The sequence below is a fragment of the Lepisosteus oculatus genome, chromosome 2, assembly GCF_040954835.1.
Source record: "Lepisosteus oculatus isolate fLepOcu1 chromosome 2, fLepOcu1.hap2, whole genome shotgun sequence".
NCBI classification, from domain to species: Eukaryota; Metazoa; Chordata; class Actinopteri; order Semionotiformes; family Lepisosteidae; genus Lepisosteus; species Lepisosteus oculatus.
Genome location: NC_090697.1, coordinates 19,208,121 through 19,231,593, shown reverse-complemented (window position 1 = coordinate 19,231,593; position 23,473 = coordinate 19,208,121). Strand labels below are relative to the sequence as shown.

At 35.1% G+C, this 23,473-nt stretch overlaps 1 protein-coding gene across 8 annotated transcripts in view; it reads left to right on the top strand.

Annotated features, from left to right (window-relative positions):
• Positions 1 to 23,473, top strand: part of adgrg6 (adhesion G protein-coupled receptor G6) — an 82,514-nt gene that overhangs the window by 42,893 nt on the left and 16,148 nt on the right. For 4 of the 8 annotated variants that reach the window (XM_015339135.2, XM_015339134.2, XM_015339136.2 and 1 more), the window contains 14 exons: positions 11,649 to 11,737; positions 12,360 to 12,412; positions 12,642 to 12,695; positions 15,004 to 15,146; positions 15,599 to 15,713; positions 15,952 to 16,043; positions 17,277 to 17,478; positions 18,279 to 18,444; positions 18,922 to 19,062; positions 19,694 to 19,813; positions 20,388 to 20,433; positions 20,927 to 21,033; positions 22,489 to 22,616; positions 23,073 to 23,341. In XM_015339135.2, coding sequence (XP_015194621.2) covers positions 11,649 to 11,737; positions 12,360 to 12,412; positions 12,642 to 12,695; positions 15,004 to 15,146; positions 15,599 to 15,713; positions 15,952 to 16,043; positions 17,277 to 17,478; positions 18,279 to 18,444; positions 18,922 to 19,062; positions 19,694 to 19,813; positions 20,388 to 20,433; positions 20,927 to 21,033; positions 22,489 to 22,616; positions 23,073 to 23,341 — 1,725 coding nt within the window. The other 4 variants (XM_015339133.2, XM_015339131.2, XM_015339132.2 and 1 more) reach the window with 1 other exon arrangement.

Here is a 23,473-nt window from a genome sequence, read left to right as displayed (position 1 = left end):
CCTCCACTCTCTGAGCACCCTGTAAGGCAGCAAAGCTAGCCTCACTGCCACTGATCACATACCTATGGTTGAAGCTACTTTCTTGAAAGCAAGGTTTCCCCTGATGGCCACCCTATTAGTATCACACTACTGTGGGTGCAAAACTTTCTGCCATGTGCAGAAAATTGTCATACTGTCTTGTATTCTACAATGCATTTCCAGGACTCAGTTTCAGGATATGGCTATTTCATTTTTTCCTGTGTTCACTGCATTGAATGCACTTTATGTATGGAGCATATTCTAAAGAGATTAATGGAATAAAATTGGAATAAAAGGAAGTAATTACATAAGTATTGGTTTATTCATGTAAGCAATATATCCTGTAACATACTGTACTGTAGCATTTGTTCTGTTACACTGTAAACCTCTAAATCACATGCAGCAGTCATTTGTTACTAACACACCTGTCTCTTGGTCACAGCATGCCATATTCTGTGTTAATTTCTTAAACAATTTAGTTCACATTTCCTATCCTTGTCACCTGTTATTCATTGCTCTAGTATGCCCTCATCAGCCATGACTTGCATCCCAGTATTCACCAGTAGAGCGTAGGGTAAGGCTTACATTTGTCTTCTGGTGTTCAGAACTTTGCAGGATCTTATATATGCCTTTTTCATAGGCTGAAAGTTACTGTAGTATGATTTTGTTCTCGAAATACAGACTTAAACAGTTGACAGCACTCTTTGCACAATTCTGCAAACATTAAATTCTCTATAGATCTGCATGCCTCTGCTGAAAAAGAAAACAATTTGACGTGATATTTTTTAAAAGCATAAATAGCAACATATTAGTTACAGGATATAGAACAAGTAATAGGTTTATTCCATGGTGAAAAAAAGAAGAAAGAAAACACATATGCTAAATATATTAGTTATATGATATATTAGTCATATTAGCAGTATATTGTATTTTCTGTGGAGACAAGGAATACTGTAGACATTTCTGCATCAGTGGAATTCCCCAAGGGGTCTTGTAGCAAATCATCAAGCTCATAAGTAGATGAAGTGTCATACACAAAATACTCCACACATTCAAAGCAAAATTCACAAACAACAAAAGGAACATAAATAACTAATGCAAAAGAAAAATGGAGAGTCATGATTGCATTGGTATTCATATCCTTAGCTGTGACAGGCCTCAACTAATTTAGATGCACAACATTGCCGTAACGAGTCACACAATTAGTTGAAAGTCCTCTGCCTGTGTAACAATAGTGGTTCACATGATTTCAGAATAAATACATCCATCTCCGTAAGATCCCCCTCTCAGGTAGTGAGTTTTAAGCAAAGATTCAAACATGAATACCAAGGAGCTTGCAAAACAACTGAGATAAAGTTGTATAAAGACAAAAATCAGTGTACCACTCAGTTAAAACCATCCTACCTGTCAAGTATTATGTTATTGTTCTGCTTCTCAACATATAGTATGGTATTTGGAAGTTTGTCAAGACTGCTGGGAACATAGATGGAGGAAAGTTTCTCTAGTCCTAGAGAAAAACCAGCTTTTAATATAAAGTGGGAAAAAATAGTCTTTCGGTAGGACAGGTACCCACAACCAAGGAAAAACCAGCATTGGAGTCACTTATAAGAAACTCATAAAAAAGGAGTTACTCATAAGAAAAAGTGGAAAATATTAAATTGACCTTTATTTTAGATTTACATCCAATTGAATATGTATTTTATATGCTAAAGAAAAAATCAGTCAGACCACCTGAAGAATGGGCACAAACTCAAGGTGGCTACAGTAAAGGCTTTGCAAAGTATTTCACATTGACACAAAGAGTTTGGTGAATTCAGTCTGCTACAGGCATCACTTCTTTACTTAAAATGAGTGTTTCTCAATACTTTGGGTCATTTGAAATCACTGGCTTTTACAGTATGTTAAATGTTTAAAGTAAAACACAGTATGTATTTGTTCTAATATGATCAAATGTTTGCATGTAATCACCCAAAAATAAAACATTTATTGTACCTGTCATTCAAATTCAATCCATGATCAGAAATATACATTATATGACTGTAAAGTAAAAAATTCTTTTCATTTTGTCATCTCAATAAATTGGAGGGCACTATACAGTATATGCCAGTTAGTGTGGATCGGTTAGAGTTGCATCAGTGTGTGAGCTGCAGAAGGAACAAGTACTGTAGATATTCAGCTTTTCAGAAATTACTCCACTTACTGTGCTTGCTCCTTATACTGTATACTGTACGTGTGTGTTAAAGTAATATCATATGTACAGTATTTGCACATTTTCATAACTCATGTGACCATTTCCTTAATCCTTAAATGAAAAACATTATACATAGATAACTAAAGCAAGTGTTTTATTTTCCATTTGCCTTTCTAATTCTTCTCCTCATGTGCCATTCTTTGTAGTAGTGTCTGATACATCTACAGCTACTTCAGCCACTAACATACCTCCTACTAATAGCACTTCACAGTGTAAGAAATTCATATTTATGCTATTTCCTGGTTGTCCTCAAGAACACCATCCTGCTGCAGACCGAGCTCTTTAAATGCCCTTTGTACATCTTTAATTCTGATCTTCACAACACTGACAAGCAAATCTAATAGCTCAAAGTACAGTCATAGAATACCTTTTTTTCATATGTTAAATTTAAGGACTGTTTATTTTTATCTTGTTTTAACAGACTTGTTATCCTTATTTTTAGAAGATAGGTTGTTTATTACTTAAATGTATACTTTTAATACTATTTTATACTTAAATACTTAAAAAGTCTTTGTGCTACATACATTAGCTAGCTCGTGTGCTTTTGACGTGAAGAAGACTTGAAAATTAAGAAAATATAATCCTTACTATTACAGAAGAATTATGTTTTTAAAAGCTTTTAAAAATCTTGAATGCACAGAATGTGTTCTTCTATTCATATAAAAACTCCTAAAGTATACTACTTATACAGTATAAAAATGCTATGTATCAGACACTGTATCAGATACTAATTAACATACTTGCTACAACCATCACATTTGAATGCTCATGAAAAGGCTAGTTTGAACTCTTTCCTATGGACTCTCTTTAATGCATATGCAGTATTCTGGACTATTTTATGTATATATAATATAGACCACATAATATATTAAACAAATGCTCTTCTCCTTGATGTAACAGAACAGAGGGATCTAGAGTGTTAGTCGTGGGTTAGACCATAGTGTATAAACACTCCTAAGGCTGAACTAAATAGTTCACAATCTGCACGGGTTTGTTAGAGATATTGGTTTCACCTGTTGCTGAAACATATTTTTTTCTTTAAAATGCAACAGGAAAACTTTACAGATGGCTGCTGTGTCAGGATAAAAAAATATCATAAATTCCGCAAGGAAGATAGAAGCTTTACTGAAAGGGAGAGTGGAATGGCTAAAGGCCAAACCAGGGAGAGAAAATTTAAAAGAACAGGGATGGTCTGACCTCTGCCAATTAGCTACGTTTCCTAAAATTAAGAAAAATATAGTTATATATATATACATAGCTCCTTCAGACCACACTACCTAAAGATCTTCTACTAATTTCATACTGTATTTCAAATAATTATGATATTAAACAATATTTAATAAAGATTCTACTTTCTCACAAATATAGAAACAGTATGTACAGTAAACCAAATAAAGGGAACATAAACACTGGAAGAAAATTTAGAAATCACCACCTTTGCAGCAGCTACTGGAATTATTCCCCTTAGGGGAGGGAGTCTCCATTCTCTGTCTTGTCCCTTTTGCATCAATATTCACACAAGAGGTGTGGTATTGACTATGGCTGTCTGTTTTAGCTACCCAAAACTGCAACATGTGCCGTCTCTAAAGCTATGGTCCCTTTGAAAGGATCTAAACTAGTTTTGCTGTCTTTAAAAGGCTGCATGATTCTTAAATAACAAGACTCTGTGTTCATTTTACTGAAACATGTGACCAACCGATTGAGTATTTGCTGGTGAATTAGGTATCTTTCACTGAATATAGATATATTGAGAAATATTGCAACTCTGGCTGGAGTGGTGGTTAAGTAGTCATTATTTGCTTAGTCATTTTAATATAATTTCTATGTTGTGTTGTGTTACAGTCTTTGAACACTTCGGTTTTAAGGAGGATCTTTGACTCTGATAGTATTTCTGTCCCCCTAGAGTGCTACCTGAGCTTTCAATGTTACTAACTCTGCTTTTAACATTTCCTACAAGTAGTTTACATACTGATGCCATTTAGTAGGTAGTAATGTGGAGCACTTACTGTATTAGGGTTGTGGACTTCTCACTGGAAGGTTGTGGGTTGACATTCTAGGTGAAAATTGTTGCTGCTTACTTCACCATAAATTGTTCCATTAATATACCAAGCTGTATAAATGACTTTCAGAATATGTTTGCCTTTGATAAAAGCTTCATCCAAGGTTTGTAGTTCAATCTGCTCATGTGCTGCTCATTTACTTGCTACTTTTGGCTGTTTCAATTTTACTCAGCATGTCAGTTTTGCAAAATAAAACTGACTTGTGGTGTGGGTGTTTTCAATCTATATGTGAACTGCACATTTCTGATCAAAAGACTATTGCTGATTGACTGTTAATCGCTCTGTCTCCTATAACAGTAATAGACTGAGTTTTGTGAATTCACTTATATGTATTTGGTGGAGAATTTCACAAAAAACTTAGTGTATTTCAGTTTCTTTTGCATGAAGATTGTTTTGCTCTTCACGATAACAGTCTTAACAAGAGTATTGATATTCTAGCCCAAACATATCATTCTAGAGGAAGACTAAGCTAATCTGATCTGACTGTTCATCAAGAGGTTTCTGAAGAACATCAGCAGGGCTGTAGAAATGCTTTTAAGGTGGCCATATTCTCTTTCTATTCCAGTCTTACTGGGAGATGTCACAGTAATTCCAGTGTCTTTCACTCTCCTATTGATAAGAGGCTTGAACAATATAATAAGACTGTTTGTCGTTCTACTACTGACCAATGTAACACATTAATGCAATTATTTCATGAATAATATATATGATTAAAATATATACTGTATATACCTATATATATATATTATTAAAAATCAGATCCTAACCTCACCTCCTGCAGTTATAACAGCCACACCTGTTCCTTCTTTATGGCTTCAATTTTCTCTCATTTTTCTGCTGTTGATACTGCCTGTGAGGCTGAGGTGGTAGCTAAAATGACACCAGTTGCACTTGTTATGCCCCCTTTCTCTACACCCCTATTCAAAGCTAGTTTATCTGTTCTTTGTCCATTTGTTATTAACCTCAATTATGATTTCCTGGAATCTGATCTTGTTCCTGAAGGCTTTAAGTCTGCTTGCTCTCACATCTGTGTTAAAACAAACGTGGCCTAGTCGCATACTTAACAAATGGTAAAACCAAACTTAATTTCCCTTATATCACAAAAACACTGGAATTAAAGTGGCAGCTGAATTACCATCTCTTCTTATATCCAATGAACACTTTGAACCTTTCCAGCTGACATTTAGATAGAGAAACGCTACAATTTAAGGAACAATTCAGAAATGAAACAGCCATTTTACTATAATAATTTGCTAATGGTTTCTGACTTTGGGTCACTTAATGTACTTGTATGTCAGAACGTTAAGTGCAGCTTTTGGTACTGTCAGATAAGATATCTTACGGGATCACAAGGCAAATTATCTGCGAACCAGTGGAACTTATTTCTTTAGTTTGATTTCTGTTTCACTACGAAGAACACATTTATTGATTTTAACTGTTTAAAACCTAATGTTGTCCTACTTTATCAGTGAGGTTCTGTGCTGGGACTTTTACTTTAAAGTATGTACAGTGCATGTTTATTTCTTCATCAAAATATTAACCATCAAGGAGAGATTGAATGCAGTGCTCGTGACTTTCAGATGTATTCACTGACCAAATCAGATATGACTTCAACTGAACTGTAATAAGGCTGAGGTTCAAATAAGTCTAATATCTTTGCAAAGTTGGTGACTTCATTGTTGTTGTTGTTGTTGTTGTTGACAGTGATGTAATAAAACATTTGGTGGGAGTTAGAAAACATGGTGTTATTATTCTCTGCTTATCTAAAACTGAAATATTAGATACATGCTTTTATATTATCAAGATTAGATTACTGTAACATCTTACTTACTGGGGTATTGTCTTAGGTACTAAATAGACTTCAGTACATCCAGAAGTCTGTGGTGTACATGCTAAATAAAAGTACTTCAAATCAGTAGAAACTGGTTCCAATTGAAATGTAAGGAAATCCTGTTCACACATTTGGTACTGAATGGTCTAGCCCCAGGTTATTTAAATTGCTTATTCCATCAGTACAGTCCAGATCTTAACCTGAGATCTGAGCAAACCATCTTAACCTACCAAACTCCAGACTCCATCTAATAGATAACAGAGCCATCTCACGTGCAGCACTTCATCTGTGAAACTTGTTGGCAAACAACATTAGAGATTCAAAGAGTGTCAACATTCTTAAAAATGACTTTTTTCCCCTTTGTTTTGCAATTGTTTGTGCAATTGTACAACCCATTGAGTTTGTTGAAAAAATCAATAGTTGAATTTTTATTCATATTATTCTGAAGATGCCCTTTCACGACTGACCCTCTATTTCTCGGCTGCTTTAGACATTTGAAATGGCTAAATGAAATGAAAATGAAATAAAAATCAATTAATACATTAACTGTCAATTTATACATTAACTGTTATACTGATAAGACATCAGTTTATTTTCCCAAGTACTTGCTATTAATTGTACAGAGCTAACAAATGTGTATGTGCGACCTGTTCTCCCACAAACATTCTTTGAGGTTAGATTTCAATATTACTATTGAACAGCTGTAATACAAGGTTAAACAAAGGTAATTTCCACTTCTGAAAAACAAGCTTTATGAAGGCAAGATACCTGCAAGTACAACTTTGCTTGATTCAAAACCTTCATATTGGACTTTGAATAGCTTGGTTTGGGGAGATTAGGTCACATTAAATCTATTGTTATATTAGAGGTAAAAACACAAAACTCTAATTTGCCATTTTATTCACAGCATTGAAAATAGTTATTTTAGAATAAGAGTGTAAGTGTATTATATAGACCAGAGTTAAGAGAAACCAATAAGTGCAAATAACAGTAACAATTTGCTTTAACTTCTTTATTTTTCACAATGACCAATTGTCACGGAGCAGGAAATGATACGCTGACAGATCTTTGGTTGTCTTTCAACTTCACCGAATCCGAGGTAGCGGGCTCTACCCCACCACAGTCAAGATCACATGTCATCCAGGGTCCTAGGAGTTTGAAAACATCCTTGGGGATAATTTCAACACCTTTAATTTGGCCCAATAGGAAGAAACCAGACATTGTCACTCAGAGACAGGAAAAGCCGGTGATCCATCTGACTAAACCTCCGATCACAGATGCAAACCACACAACAGCCGTTCCCTCTAAGCCCAAAGTGGCCACAACACACTCCGTTGCTAGGAAAACAAAGGAGATACCTCATGACACAACTCATTCAGAAGTGGCTTTCCCATGGCAACCAATGGACAGCCAGAACAGAAGTGATGACATAGAATCATTTCAGGCAGCTTCACTCAGTAATCGCAAGAATAAGCCACTAGTTCCATACTGGACCCTGAATACTGACAGCGAAAACAAAACACTGAATTGGACAGATGCTTCAGAATACCCTTCTGGCTCTGAACCAGCTGTATATGACATTGAAACTTTCAGTGGCATGGAAACCTTTTCTTTCTATGACATGGATTCTTCTTATAAAGTAAATGCAAGCTCAGTTTCTGTTCCTCATAATGCTTCCAAAAATGCACCTATTGTCACGAAAGAAGAATTGAGCCAGATGACTTATTCTGCCAGAAGTTACTTGTTGGCAGAGAGCTCGCTTCGGGTTGCTCAAAGCCGCTTTGTAGAAATCCATCTTTTCAACAGGGTGCTTGAAGGGACAGGTGTGCAAACGCCTTCACAAAGACTGAGCACAATCAGTCAGGCAACAGCAAATATGAACTTTCAAACCAACCAGGCTGCACTGCCATCCACATCTCTAGACTTCATTCAGCATTTAAGAGCTGAATCACAGACACAGATATTAAGTTTCAACCCATCAGGAGCCTCCGTGCCTCATGGGTTGTCCACTGGCATTATACCCAACTATCAGGAAACAGTAATGTCTGTTTCTGGAAAAGAACACCATGAAGAAAGTAGTAGTTTCGATAACTTTTCAAAAGAGTTAACAAGATCTCCATTTCTATATAAAAATGACATTTCTACATTTAGGAAAGATACTGCCTACTTTGGCAATATTAAGAGTGATGCAATGCTTCCTAGCAATTCAGTAACTATTCAGCCTTCTCAAACTCTCACAGAGCACTTGAAAAATTCAGAAGCTATTTTAAAGGCATCAGCAGGGATTCAAAGTGAAGTATTAATAATAGAACCATCTAGGCCAAATATACTGCTCTTGTCAGATATGTCAGAGGTTTTCCCTTCTTTAATACATGATTTTATGGAAACAACCCTCACTTCTTATGATACAGATTATAGTTCCCTACTTCTTCCATCCTTGAAACATCAGTTAGAATTCACTGGAAACTCCCATACAGAGGACCAAAGACTCCCAATATATCAAAGTTCATTCCCTTCAAACCTGAAACCAGATAACACAATAATCATGTCAGAAACAATTAGTGATTCTGAGATGAGTTTCTTTTTATCTTCAGAACAATCCAATATAAACAGTTCAACAGAGCTCCTTTTCAGCAGCTTGACAGGCTACAACAGTAATAATCCTTCAGACTCTGGCCTTAAAGAGTTGTCACCTAAAGCTCATATTTACTTCAGTGCTGTCACTCATTTGACTTACAAGGCCCTCGAATCAATGAAAAATGAATTGACAGATTTACAGTTTTTGCCTTTTAATGCATTTTCTAAAATTAAAGGAGGGACAGCACAGTACACATTTAGCACAGACTCCTTTCTATCAGAAACCAGTATCCTTCCAGAAAATGTATTTGAGGAACTGGCAAACAGTTTTTCAATGAATTTAACAACAGGAATTATTGAGGATGAAAGTATTTATTCCATGGTTCAAGTATACTTGTCATTTTTAAGTGCCTCTTCAGCTTATTTAACAGGCAGGGCCCACTCAGAATCCATTTACTCTCTTACACTGAGGGAGATATCTACATCCTTCCATGGTCTACAGGGAACTCCATATAACGTTAATGAATTAGAAAATGCTTCAAAGAAAAAAACAATTGTATCACAGGATTATTTCTATAGTGGTGTGCAGCCTCCACCTAGCAGTAGTTTTCTCGGATCTAGCAGTGCATTTTCACACTTGAGCCATGAGCTTCTGCAACATCCATACATCAGCAGTTCCACTAAAACAAACTTGCAAAGCACTCCAACAAATTTGAACTCAAGGATTACTTCTCAAGGATTACTACCTGAGATATACTCTGATATGACTTGGTATTCACAGGAGTCCCAGTCTGTCAGTTCTGAATCTTACATGAATCTCTCACAACTGAGTGAGCCGTTTCAATTCAAAGAGCAAAATCAATTTTCTTATCCTACCCATCTTCTGGAAATGACCTCCGTGGAACCCACTGCTGCTCCTCAGCACATGGCCACTATCTTCAAAACCCCTGTGTCGAATGAAGTCATTATGCAAGAATCTTCTATCCTGTCAATGAAAATGCAGCCGGCATCTGGCCCAGTGTGGTCTACCAGATCTTCAGGAGCTGTAGAAAGTGAGTCCCCTGTGGCCAAAGATGTAATGGCTTCATCTGAGCTGAATCTTCTCCTATCTGGTTCAATGTTGGCAGGAAATGTGCAGTTTGAGATTTCTGCTGAAGATGACAAAAGTGATGAGAAATGGGATGATGGACTTGTGCTTACTTCTTTGGATCAGGATTTGCCTATGGCAAGTGCTTCGCTTGTTGTCCAGACACCTGCCAGTTATGCAGAACTCGTATATAATAAAACATCAACAGAGGACCACCTGTCTGGCTCAACAAAGGATCCTCATATTTTAAATATGTTAGGAAGTGGAATCAGTGGAGAAAACATTGACCTGCAATTGGGAAATACCACTGGAAGTCAAACAACAATGGGTGTCACTGAAGTCACCCTGTGCCTATGCAAAGATCATTTTGATAATTCATGTCTTTGTGGATTTTCAACCAGCAACCGTATGTTATAAAAAACACTACTATATATATGTAGTTTTGGACTAGTTCTTAGTACCAATAATAAAATGCAGTAGTTGTTTTTTGTTTCTTTGTTTTCTTTCTGTAGTATTCTGTAGATTTTCTTATATCTAATGGTGAGGTGATTTGCTGTGCTTAAATGAGTGGAGCCCATATAAATTGATGGGAGGAGGGAAATTAATCACAACAGACTACAATCAAAAGCCTGAGATTTTTTGAGCACTGGAAAATGATTGTTTAAAATGCAAAATCAGCTACTAATCTTGATTTCTAGTTTCCTTGTATGCCAACTCTCAGGAGACTGCATGTCAATTAACTGTATCTCAGTCAAAACAATGGGGTCTTATTTGGGCAATTAAAGAAAAGTCTGTCAATTTATTTGAAATCACTTAAAATACTGAAGTCTCCTAAGAGTGAAAGATTCTGCTTAGCACTTCAGTAGAGATGTAATTCAAAATAGACTAACCTTGGATGGTACTGGGTTGTCATCTAGTGGTGACTGTGTGGCATAGCAGCAGAGGACTAGTAATTTATGTTCTTTATTAAAACATTTGTTCCTAAGTTGACACCAGGCAATATAATGCTGATATTTATTTTGGTTACATTTTACTGTATCTATTAACATTTTTGTTTGCACAGTTCAGTTATTATATATTTGGAATTAAAGGTGTAGTACAGTGGACTATGCCTTGAATACATTATTGTTTTAAGGGCTGCAGGCTTTGTCATGAAAACTAAAGGTTAGTCTAACAAATGAATTGATGGTAACAGTGCTGAATGTTGTAGCCATGTTAAATACCTCTTTGATTAAACCCTAAATTAAGACTTAAACCCTTATTACTAAAAATAACGAATCTTTAATTTACAAAATGTATTAAATTTTTGTGCATAATAATAACAGTAGGCGTCTGGCTCCTTCCGAATGCATTTTTGCATGCAGCAAGTTGCATTCATTACACAATGAATGTAATGTTTGTTTTGCATGCTTTTCTTTTCATTTTGAGGGTGGTACACCCCTTGTTAAGCAGTCATCCAGTTAACATATTTACTGCAACAGACAGGCACATCTCAGAAACGTGTCTACTTTTTCACCTAGTATTAATACAATACAAGTATAAAATACAAGAAACACAATGAATTACTAAACAAATACTAGATAATTTACAAATATGACATGGCTTTTAAAGAGTATGCGTTTAGTAAAATACTGTGCATACTGCATCTTTTGAACACCAGCATTGAACACTACATTGAGATTTTTGTGAATAATGTTCCAATACTGAATGTGAGAGTGTTTTTTTACCCTCCTGCATTCCTGCTATGCGACACAGTGTAAGATTGCTCAGACACAGACATATTCTTCTCATTGGTTAATTTCCTGTATTTCCTTTTTTTAACAGAAGGGATATTCTACAGAATTTCTTTTGTTGTGTATGAGTACCAGGTTCATGTTACGGAACTGGAAGTGGAACAAGCTGTACTAACCTGGGTAGGACATATTCTACGTCAAAGTCACTTTGACGTTTTATGAACTATATTTAGAAATATAATGGCTGTATTGTTCTTCACTGCCATAAAATATAAAGCAGTTTGTTGTGTTAAGTAAAGGCTGAAAATTGTTTGGAATTGTTTATTTTGGATATATAATACAGACTGTATGTACAGTATGATAGAGTGTTACTGATATCTCACATTACCGTATTGGCAAAGCAATGGTCAGATTTCTAAAGTATCTGACCATTTCTAAAGTGGTCAATTATATGCTAACTGAAGTAAAAAAATCAAATTATATGTTGGCATTTTCTCAACAAAATAGAAAAACAGTATTACATACTATTCTCTGTGCAAAATATAGGCTTCAGTGCCTTTTATTAAAAAAGACCACTTCTCTTTTTAAAGATTTTCTTTAGCTAATAGCATAGTGAGAACATGAAAGCTGCGTGATTGCATAATGACTTGCTGTACAGTACATATAAAATCCAAGCAATGCTGTAGGAATATTAAATTTCATATGTCTGTACTAAATTTATTTTATTTATTTTAAACAATTATTAATAATATGTATTTTATAGTTTACAGTCTTAATTTATGGTGTGCCTTTACTTTTTCAGCTCAACCACACATTTCAAAACTGGACATACTCTGTTTATGTGGCTAATATCAGGTAGAGTATACACTCTGAATGTGTTACAGTGTTGTTTTAGTACAGTCACATGTATTGACTTATACAAGGAAAACTCTTGATTTATTCACTCTTATATTCTTAGCTTAAATATCCCATATATTTAACAATAAACTAGTTGCAAGATTCAAAACTGAGTTTGTATTTTTACAAAGTGTATATTAATTGGACAGTGAGCCTTAAGCTCTTACCTTATTTTTGTGTTTACCAGCATTCAGGTCAGCAGCAGCATATCCTCAAGATCTGCACGGAGCACTGTCAAAAGGTAAAAATTACTGTACTGATCTGTCATCACAATATTTACCCCTTAAAAGTAAAGGTCATTAACAGATCTTCTCAAACAACTTTTATGACAATCCAAATGTTGTAAAAATAGGCAATAATTTTGTGGTGATACATCTTTAAGACAAATTAATTATGTATTTATTGTATCAAAATTACAGTTAACATTTAAATTCCAGCATTATAATATCTTGCACAAGCATAACAGGTGTCACGGACGTCCAAAGGGACTAACCGTGGGGAGCAGGAGAGCAGAAAAACACCCATATGCGTAGCGGCGAGACGGGAAAAAGACCCGGGCTCATTAGTGCAAAGAGTTCAGGAATGCCGTATAGAAACCTATGCCCTCAGGGAGCGGACGTGGGGCGCCCTGGTGCTAGGCGGGTCTCAGAACATCCGAACGTCAATGCTGAGCGAGGACAGAGTGCAAGACCCGGAAATATATAGCCCAAGGAAGAGAGGGACAGGAAGGACAGCAGACCGGAAACTAGGGACAGGACAGAGAAGGAGCACCCTCTGGCTGCAGAGGGCGTGACAACAGGATGTGAAGTGAGGAAGACCTTTTGAGTGGATATGGATAAATATGTTCAGGACTCAGAAAATCAAACCCTAAAATGCAAATACTTGTTTACAAGAGACAATGATAAAAAAAAACTATGATTTTGTTTTAAGAGAAATCTATTTACTATACCTATCAATACCATTTTTTGTGTATACCATGATTTTAACATAGTCACATTTCTTTGAAGTTGTTTCTATTTCTACCATTCTGCTTAAAGATTTTAATTTGCTTTCGTGGGATTACTTTAATACTCTAGTCCTGAAGGATTGTTTTTTGTTTAATCTTTGTCATTATTTTCACATTAATTTCAGTGAAAATGACTCACCCACCACCAGAGATAAGATTTCCTATGTCTCAGTTCACTCTGTCACATGTGTGTATCTCTGCCGAAGTACAGAATGTCGGGTACAAACAGAGACTTGGTTATGTGGGGGATTCAAAACCCTAACATTTCACCTTGAAAAATCTAGGGTCTTCATTCTGGTTCATGTCTCGATCGAGAATAAATAAGGTGCTTTCAATTTAATTCTGGAGGGCATTTTTTTCCATCAGAAGTGGAAGACTGGGTGGCTGGGACCTGGGGCACTTTCAGAGCTATAGGAAGGAGTGACTGCCCATAACCAGTACATATCCCTTACTTTTCATTTGATTTGTATTAAAATATAAATTAAACTACACTCATCCCTTTTAAAATTAGCACTTTACTTTCAAGTACTTGCTAAAACAAACAATGAATATACATACCTTTCCCCAGCTAATCCAAGCACAGACTGCAACTTGTTCTTCCATTTGTATTTTTCATGCCTCTCAGCTATTGTCTTAACAGTGTCTTAACAGAAATTGTAAGGTTGTTATACTACTTATGGTGCAAAATAATATTTGAATGTATAGCATAAAAAAAGAAATCTGAACATTTTCTTCGACAAAATGTTTTATTTTGATTATGCACACTATAAATGCATGTTATTGGTGTGACCAGACAGGTCGATATTCTGTCTTACTTTTAAATGTTATTTTTTTTTTATTTTATAGATATTAAGCTGTACAAAATGTATTAACTATCATGATACATTTTTGTTTATTGAGACATCTTGATGAAATTTTAGTTCTCCCCATAATGGCTTCAGAATACATTCTTATGTGTACTTCATACACATAATAATCTAACAAAAGAATTTACCCACACTGGACTTCTAAAGTAATTCAGTTAATTAGTTATTTTCTGTTTTATATTTATAATCAATTGAGGATGATCTGTAGGATTTTGTTTTTACTGTGACATTATAGTGTGTTTTGTGTTAATAAATGGCAAAATATCACAATTAAATTATGATTCCATATTGAAATTTCACACAATACCTTGCGGAAAAGTGCAAGAAGGGTGAATACTTTTGATACCCACTGTAACCACTTGCATAAAAAACGAATTGTTGGTAAATTCTGCTTCTTATAATGTATACTTAGCAATTGATGGTGCCAAACTATTCAAATACATCTGAAAGGTAAAGTACCTACAGTAAATGCGGCTGGTTTATGCCCAGCTATGAGGACTTGGAATGAATAAGTGACCTTTAAATATGTTTTAATGGGAATTTGGGAACCAGTCACCTGCACAGTGAGAGATGAGTGTATTAGTCTTTTTGATTTTTATGCACTCAAAAGACCTTAGAATTTATATTTATGTAATAAATAAAAGTTTTATCTATAGTGACAATTTTGTCATTTCTAGATACATATGTCAAGCATTGCTCATTTACAAATATACCAGCGTTATCCTTCTTCAAGAGGAAGCCATCCAGCGCCGACTGGTACAGAACAACATTACAATGGGCAGTGGGCTGGTGCTAGAAACTGTAGCTGTCCAGTCAGTTGGTAAGAGTAAATCTACGGCTCAAACCTTTAAATTAATGTGCATCACAGTTTGGTTCTAATTGCAAATGTTGATCTACTTTGTATAATAATTTGAATTATCAGATTTCTCTGTCCTGGCCCACACTTCTGGAGGATATTTAAATTTAGTAAGGTACTGTATTGATTGGTTTGTATGTATAAAGCAACAGACTCAGGTTCATTTTTAAATAAAATGTATTTTACCTACTGTATATATGATGAACTCTTGTTGACCTAAACATACCAAATTCTGCTAATTAATATATTTTTGTAAGCAACATTTTTGTGTTTTCTATTTGTTTTAGTCAAAATCTCTTAAACACTAAAAAACACAAGAATATTAAGTTACATTCTGTGATGCATTTTAAAGAAAAGAAGAATAAAAAGTGGAGACATTATCTCCACTAATGTTTCTATCTTGCTTGGTATTCTAGAAAACTGTTATGCTGAAGAAAATCCCTTCCATTATAAATGGCCAGAGAGCAGACCAATAGTTACTCAGTTTTCACCCTGCTTCCCAAATAAAGCTCAGAATGCTTCAAGAACATGGTGAGTCATCTGTACTGTGCCTTTTTCTTTTTCTGAAGAGTAATGGTTTACAAGCCAACTGTTACCATAGTGAGTTTTTACAATGGGTTATACATTTTTGGTATTTTAAAAGCATGTGGGAAATGGTAAAGGGCATTTTGAAGGATATATTTTGCGATAAGGTTTATATTATATAAAAGATAATGTAAGGCAACATTAGTGTTTGGTGTTTTCTTACACTGTGCTGTTTTTCTGTTAGCATGTTAAATTTGCAGAACTACACATCTTATTGGAGCCCACCTGACCTTGGTAATTGCACAGGTGACATTGACAGCATTGCAGTGTCTGCTGGTAAGGTTTAAAAACACTGATACAGCTCTATTAATTAATCTATTGGCATTGTTATTAATGCAAGTACGGACAATAAGGAAATTAAACAGGGACATATTACTTAAACTAGACAGACTCCTGTTGTTGAAATTTGATTTTTAATTAGGATATGAACCAAGAATAACATTTCAACTAAAAAACTTGGAATAGAGAACATTTTAAGAAAATCTAATGAGGAAATTATTAAACCAAACAAAGAGTGGCATCAAAGCTCTACTGAAAACTTTTATCAAAAGATACATTTTTTTTCAATTTTGTTCCGGTGTAGGATGACTATTTATCTCAGCAAAATAGTTCATAATCAGCAGAAAAACAAAATGTAACCTGTACATGTAGGATGATGTTTCTCAGTGCTAATAGTTATGCTGATGCTGACAGTATCCCCTTTTCACATTCACAAAAACAAAATACAAAAAGTAGGGGGGATATTAATAATCAAATTATTGTTAAATTACTTTTTATACAGTTTCTATTTGTCTATTGCATCATTCTTACTATCACATCACTGAGAGAGTGTCTTTACATATGTTTTTTCCACTTTGACCATCTTTTTACAAATATGTGTTGTCGATTTCTAATTTCCTCCATCAGATTCAGTACATTTCATTCATAGAGACCTTCCACATTAGGCTAGGCCTGTTCAACTTAATCCAGTTTCTCTGGATTTGTTTCATGGCTTCAAGTCCGATAATTCTAAACAAATATTTTTTCTGCTTCTGTTGGCAGTTCATGTGGTGTTTGTCCTAGAAGCAAATTTCTAGAATCCAGTTTTAATCTGACACTGAAGATTTCTAATATTTCCCTGAGACTCCTTCTCCAATATATTTTATTACTTTGCATGATGAAACAAATGCAATTTGTGTGATTTCCAGATGTTCCCCACAATTCCTCCAACATTTTGTATTCCCACATTTATCATATTTATCTTGTAAATGAAGGGGTTCTATAATAACAAATATGAAGTTTCCATGTATATTCTCTACATGCAGGTGAATTTGTGGTTTTATGTAAATTTAAACTTCCCATAAACTTCCCATTCCTCACTTGGTATGAAACCTTATTTTCATTTTGTGATTATTTACTTTACAAGGATTTATTATCAGTTTATTTTCTTCACAATGCTATTGATGATAACGAAACTGGTATGTTTGTCTTTTTATCTCAATTTTAACCATTTCTATCCCTATATGACAGAAAATGCTGCAGATGTAGCCACACAGCTGGTAGACATAACAAACTTTGAGCTGACAAAAGAAGAGGTGACAAAAATTGTGACAAAACTGAAGGAGATTATTAATGTGGCTAAGATCAATGCATCACTGGCTTCCACTGTTGTGACAGTATTTTCTAATGTAATGACGAGCTCTGACAGTGCCTTAGCAGCCTCTTCACCACTGTGAGTATACAAATGAGACCATAATCTTGCTATTTGCTGTTATCCCGTTATTGAATTATTGCAAATACCGTAGATGGCTAGATTTTCCTGGTACACTTCACCACTAAGAATAGATCCTTTTTTCCTTTTAACATGCCTATTTTAAATGAAACCCTGATCCCAAATATGGACTGAGTTTGATTTTTAACTTGCTATGAAAACATCTCAAAGCACTGTGGTAATGAGTTCTTTAGCACATTATAAGATTGTCTTAAATTTGTAAACCAGCATTGCTGTCTGCAATATTGCACAAAAATGTGAAGTGAATCATTTCAAATGTATTTGTTGTTTTAGAAAATAAAGATGACACTACTTTGTAGATTACATACATGTATGTTATTGCATTTTTTGTCTGAAGATTAAGCATAGAGATCTTAATGGAGTTTATAACAAAAGTTCGGGAGGGATGACAGCAACCACGCTCAATCGTACTCAGCTGTCAGTAATTAGCAATCTCTCCCATCATCCTTCCTCCACCAAAAGCTATATACCAATGTGATTTCCTACTCTCCCTTGTGTACGACTTTTGCATCCTACCTCCACCCCAACTCCACCTCTGCAGCTACCCCTTGGTTATCCTGTGTGGGGGTCCTGGCCTCCTTGTGCTATGGCCCTCAGCCAAGTGGGTTAAGCCAATATCTGCTCCATAATAGTTCATCACACTTTGGTCTTGGGCATTGTCATTCCTAGTTAACTTTATTAATACATTTTTACGGCCCATGAGTATATGTACCTAAGTCGCTTCTGTTTTAATTTTAAAGTGCACTGAAAACAGTGGATGAATTGGCCCTGAAAATCCTTTTTGATGGACCATCCCTGAGCATCACATCTAAAAACCTGGCTCTTGGCATTTCAGCAGTGAATCACAGCATGTTTAATGGCACATTATTTAGTGCAACAGCTGCCAACAATGCTTCCGATATCCAGGTACGGTTGAACAGAATTGTTACATGACACGTTCTTTTTCTTTAAGTAAAATATCTTGAATAGAAGAAGTACAGCAGGTGATTTCAACGTTAATGAAACTGAAACCTTAAGGAATCTGTTTTCTAAATGAGGTGTTATTAGTTTTCTTAACATCCACTATGGAAAGGAACCATTTCTTTCATGTATGCATCTCACAGACAATACCTCATTTAACAGAGCTTCCAACATTGTGTATTGCCAGCTTTCCTAGCATGGGCACTGGCAATCATCAGTATCTAATTCTGACCAAATGACCAGCTTGTGAACAAAGAATTAAACGGAGAATACACTCACCACACATTGTAGCGTGTGAAACTAGCAAGAAGCAAAATAATGAATAACACAGTTCTTAGATACAGTAAGTTTTTACTTAAATTGTGCTGTACATAGTTTCTAACTTCTACATGCATTTATATTAATTGTTATATATTTTTAAAGGTGGATTTTGAGACTGACCAACAGAATCCACTGGCTGAGATCCGATTGCCTTCAACTCTGCTGAGTAACCTAAGTGATGTGGAAATTGACATTGTTTCTAGGATACACTTCACATTTTTTAGTAAAACTGGGCTTTTTCAGGTGAGTTCTTGTGCTTTATACAAAGGCAAATTAGTAAGATTTTAGAAGACAAAAATAAGTCTGGATTTGATAGATTATGTAGTATTATAGTGAAGAAATTGCTTTAGTGGTAGACACATTATTTAAAGAACGCAAATTAATGAATAGAAATTATACATCTTGGCAAATTAAAAATGTACAGGATTGCTTGTTGTGAATAAAACTGTGTTGTACAGTACATACGGAATATCAGAATACTATCAGTGATATCGACAATATCAGGTTGAAAATAAAAATGTATAAATGCATTACAAAAAGGCTGTTAACATTAAACTGAGAATGAATAAAAGAATATTAATTCGGCAAATAATGTATATGAAGAATTATATGTATGAGGTTCAGTTGTTATAATAAACATGATAACCAGTAAGAATCATGTCATACTAAGTTATTACTCTTAGTCTGTGCATTAATCTAAATACTTAAAAAAAAAGGATTTGCAGATCATAATTCAGGTATTAGGTGTTAACAAATATATAAGTCAAGTAATCTACATGAAACAGTCACCAGTCTAGTAAACAATATGACGTCATTAAGCAGTCTTCATATTGTCTACTAGACTGCATTGCTACCTCATATTTCTATTTTTTAGGAACAAAAAACCAATGGAAATTCCCTGAACAGTTTTGTGGTGGCAAGCAGTGTTGGGAATGTATCAATAAATAATCTGCAAGACCCTGTCAGGATTCAGATCCAGCACATACACTACCAGGTACTTAAAATAAAGAAGTATTTTCCACAGTCAGAGGCTGTACTGTGCATTACTTTACATTGATTTTTTCTGCCTGGGAAAAATGAACTGGAATTGCTTAGTGGTTAGTAGATCGGAAATGCTGCCATTTCATAATTCTTAACTTTAAGTGTATCTTATCATTTTTTATAGCCAGCCAAATTAGATTAGTGTCATTGAAAATATTAAGTAATGTTAGAGGCAGCAGTTGTTAGGGGTCTATATTCAGAATCCCAGGTGAGACACTCGTTACCTTGAGCAAGATAATATCCAACTGAATAAATGGGTACTAATGTAACTTAGGATAAAGGTGTCACCCAATATTACTATTAACTAGTAGTAGTTAAATAGAAAATAGATTATTTATAATCTATAGAAAATAGATTAACTTTAAAAACAGCCTCTGGAAGAATTAGTTCGCTTTACAAGATTATCCTCAGTCAACATTCTGTTTATTGGGGACACAAATCTTCCAGAATATATACTGTATGGATAAGCAGTGCTAAGACTTATTATTTTCATGTTTCCTTACAAAACTAAAACTTTTTTTTTTCAGCCAGAACCAAAACCTGTGTGTGTGTTTTGGGATTTTACTTTAAAAAGTAAGTGCCATTCAAGACTTTGTGTACATTCTGCAAATATTGCAAATATTTTGGACTTATATTTTCAATAGCCTGAAAATATTAAGCAATTGTTTAAATGTGTTTAAAAAGTGTGTTATAATTGTTAACTATCAACCCCATCTATGCACTTAACTTACAACATCCTTTACACCCGTTAAAGGCTAATAGCACACGTGAGACAATAAGATACAGCTATGAAAGAATAATATATCTTATGGTTATTACCATTTATCTGTTTACTATTATATTATATTTAATATTGTATACTATTTATACCGGGCAATTTATACTATAAACAATATTATACAGAATATAATACACAGTATTAGTACAAGGAATAACTTTGCGGCTACAAGAAGGTTACAACAAGGCTAGCACAAACTGGGCAGATATGAAACTGTGGAATACAGTCCAAATGCAAATTCATGAAATATTAAAAACTCTGTGGCCGACTTGTCATTCTTTTCTTCAGATGGGAGTGGGGGGTGGAGTGGGGATGGCTGTGCTGTCAGTCCTGAATCGAACAGCAATATGACCATCTGCCTGTGCAATCATCTTACACACTTTGGAGTTTTAATGGTAAGATTCAGATTTGTAAAGAATGAACTTTCACAGTCAGCTGTGGTGATGCTAATATTGCACTACCTAAAGATTGCACTGAATGGTGGGAATCTGTTTAATACATCAGTGACTTATGTTTATGTCTTACCATCTTTCTCTCATCCCGGAGGTGATGATGTAACTGACACTTCTACATTGCACAAATGAACTGCAGTATATCTTTACAACGGCCAAAGCAATTTTAATAATTAGAAATATCTAAATATAGCAAACTCTCATAAACCTTAAAACCAGATCGCAGAAATTCAAAAAACATATATGGTCAGTACTAGGATGGGAAATCACTAAGGAGAAGCGGGCTACTGCTGGTCGTGGTACAAAGAGTAAGAGTCCTTAGAAAATTCTCATTTAATTTTACTCAGTTTTGCCTACCTGAATTTCTTCCTCAATTAAATTGATGAATTAATTTCTTACTTTTGCACCTGATCTGCAATGTAGTCAGGCTGAGGGGGCAGAAAGGGTTGTGGAAGGCTGGACCAAGTCATCAAGTCATGTTGTTGAAGCTGATTTCTTGACTTCTTTGAGGAAACGGCAGGATAGGATCCTCAGATTTATTAGATACCACCAGCCAAACAAACTAGATGAGCCATATGGCCTCCTGACATGGCTTCTTTACCACATTATTACAACATTCTAGACTGAACTCACCAGATCTCTGAAGATAAGAAGCCTGGGCTAGACTTGGTCTGTACTAGGATTGGAGACCTTTTAAGTGAGCCACATTTTTGTCAAAAGAAATGTTGGTAGACCAGTGTGAAAGTGTCGCTTTTTGTTCTGGACTAGAAATTCCAATCCAATGCCCTAGTTTGGTGATCAGGGCCTTTGTACAGTATTAAACCAAGGTCTTGATTACTTGGTTAAGGATCCCAGAACCAAGTATGGGATTAGCCCTGTTCAGGTTAAGCAGTTTCTAACTTTTCCACCTCATCTGCTGTGTCCTGATGGCTGCCGTGCATCACCGAGGTTGGTGCTACTCTTTGGTGGGTGATAAAGTTGAGTTGAAGTAATTTGGGATCTTTCTGGATAAAGCACTATACATTGCAAGGAATTATTTATTCGTTTTCAGATTAAGTACTGTAGTAATATTCAATATTTTTTGTATATAAGGAATAAGTTGTAAGTGTACTGTATATTCCTGTAGCTCAATAGCGTCATATCAGAGGCCTGCTACCCTCTGGTCAAACGGTGCAGAAAACAGTGTTGACTTGGAGACTAGCAGTGGCTCTGATATAGTTCCTGTCTTTTGATTACAGCTAAATTAATACTGCTTTAACCACGTTTTAGATGATTCTACAGTACACAGGAAGAACACAATCTTTAAAGATGAAAAATAGAAATGTATCAAAAGTTATTTGATAAAAGATATAAATAGTTATTTTAAGCAAGTCTTTTTTTGTATTTTCTTGTTAACAGGACATTTCTGGAGCTGCTCATCAGATTGATCAACAAAACACAAAGATCCTGACCTTCATCACCTACATTGGCTGTGGCATCTCTGCCATCTTCTCTGCTGCAACACTTCTTACTTATATAGCCTTTGAGTTAGTATTTTGTTTTACTTACATGTTTTTATGTGAAGTTCAGAATTTACCAACTACTGCATGGTCATGGACTTAAAAGCACATAATCCTTTATTGTGTATTTTTCCTAATGTTAATGGCACGAACTAGTAGCATTGTGTAGGAGCTTTGTTGCATCATTAAGGGCCTAACAGAGATGCTTAAACAGAACGCTGATATTTAACCACTGAGGTAGAGGTGTGGCGGGAATTCTGCACAACTAAAGTACTACACTGTTATTGAAGGAGGTCAGTGTAATATGTCAGTACTGTTTATAGAGAAATATATCTTAAATATTCATCTGTGGTTGAAAGCATGTCATTTTAAATAGAAACAAATGAAAAAAAAAGCTTTATTACTAAGTTAATAAGGTAATATCTGTTTTACTTTTTGCCTTTTTAATTTAATTATCTAATCTATATTTATAATTACTCTTAGAAAATTACGCCGGGATTACCCTTCGAAAATCCTGATGAATCTCAGCACTTCTCTGCTGTTCCTTAACATGGTGTTCCTGGTGGATGGCTGGCTGACCTCCTTTGAAGTCAAAGGCCTTTGCATTGCTGTCGCAGTGTTCCTGCATTATTTTCTCCTGACCTCCTTCACCTGGATGGGTCTAGAATCCATTCATATGTACATCGCCTTGGTTAAAGTGTTCAACACTTACATCAGGAGGTACATTCTGAAGTTCTGCATTGTTGGATGGGGTAAGTTTAGAGAAAAAAGGGTTTTTACCTTTGGGATAAACAGGGATCATGGAGTACATGGCAAGGTCTTGATTTTTTTACTTTAATAATAGATAAACTTGGTCACTGTTTAACTAAATCTTATCAAAACAA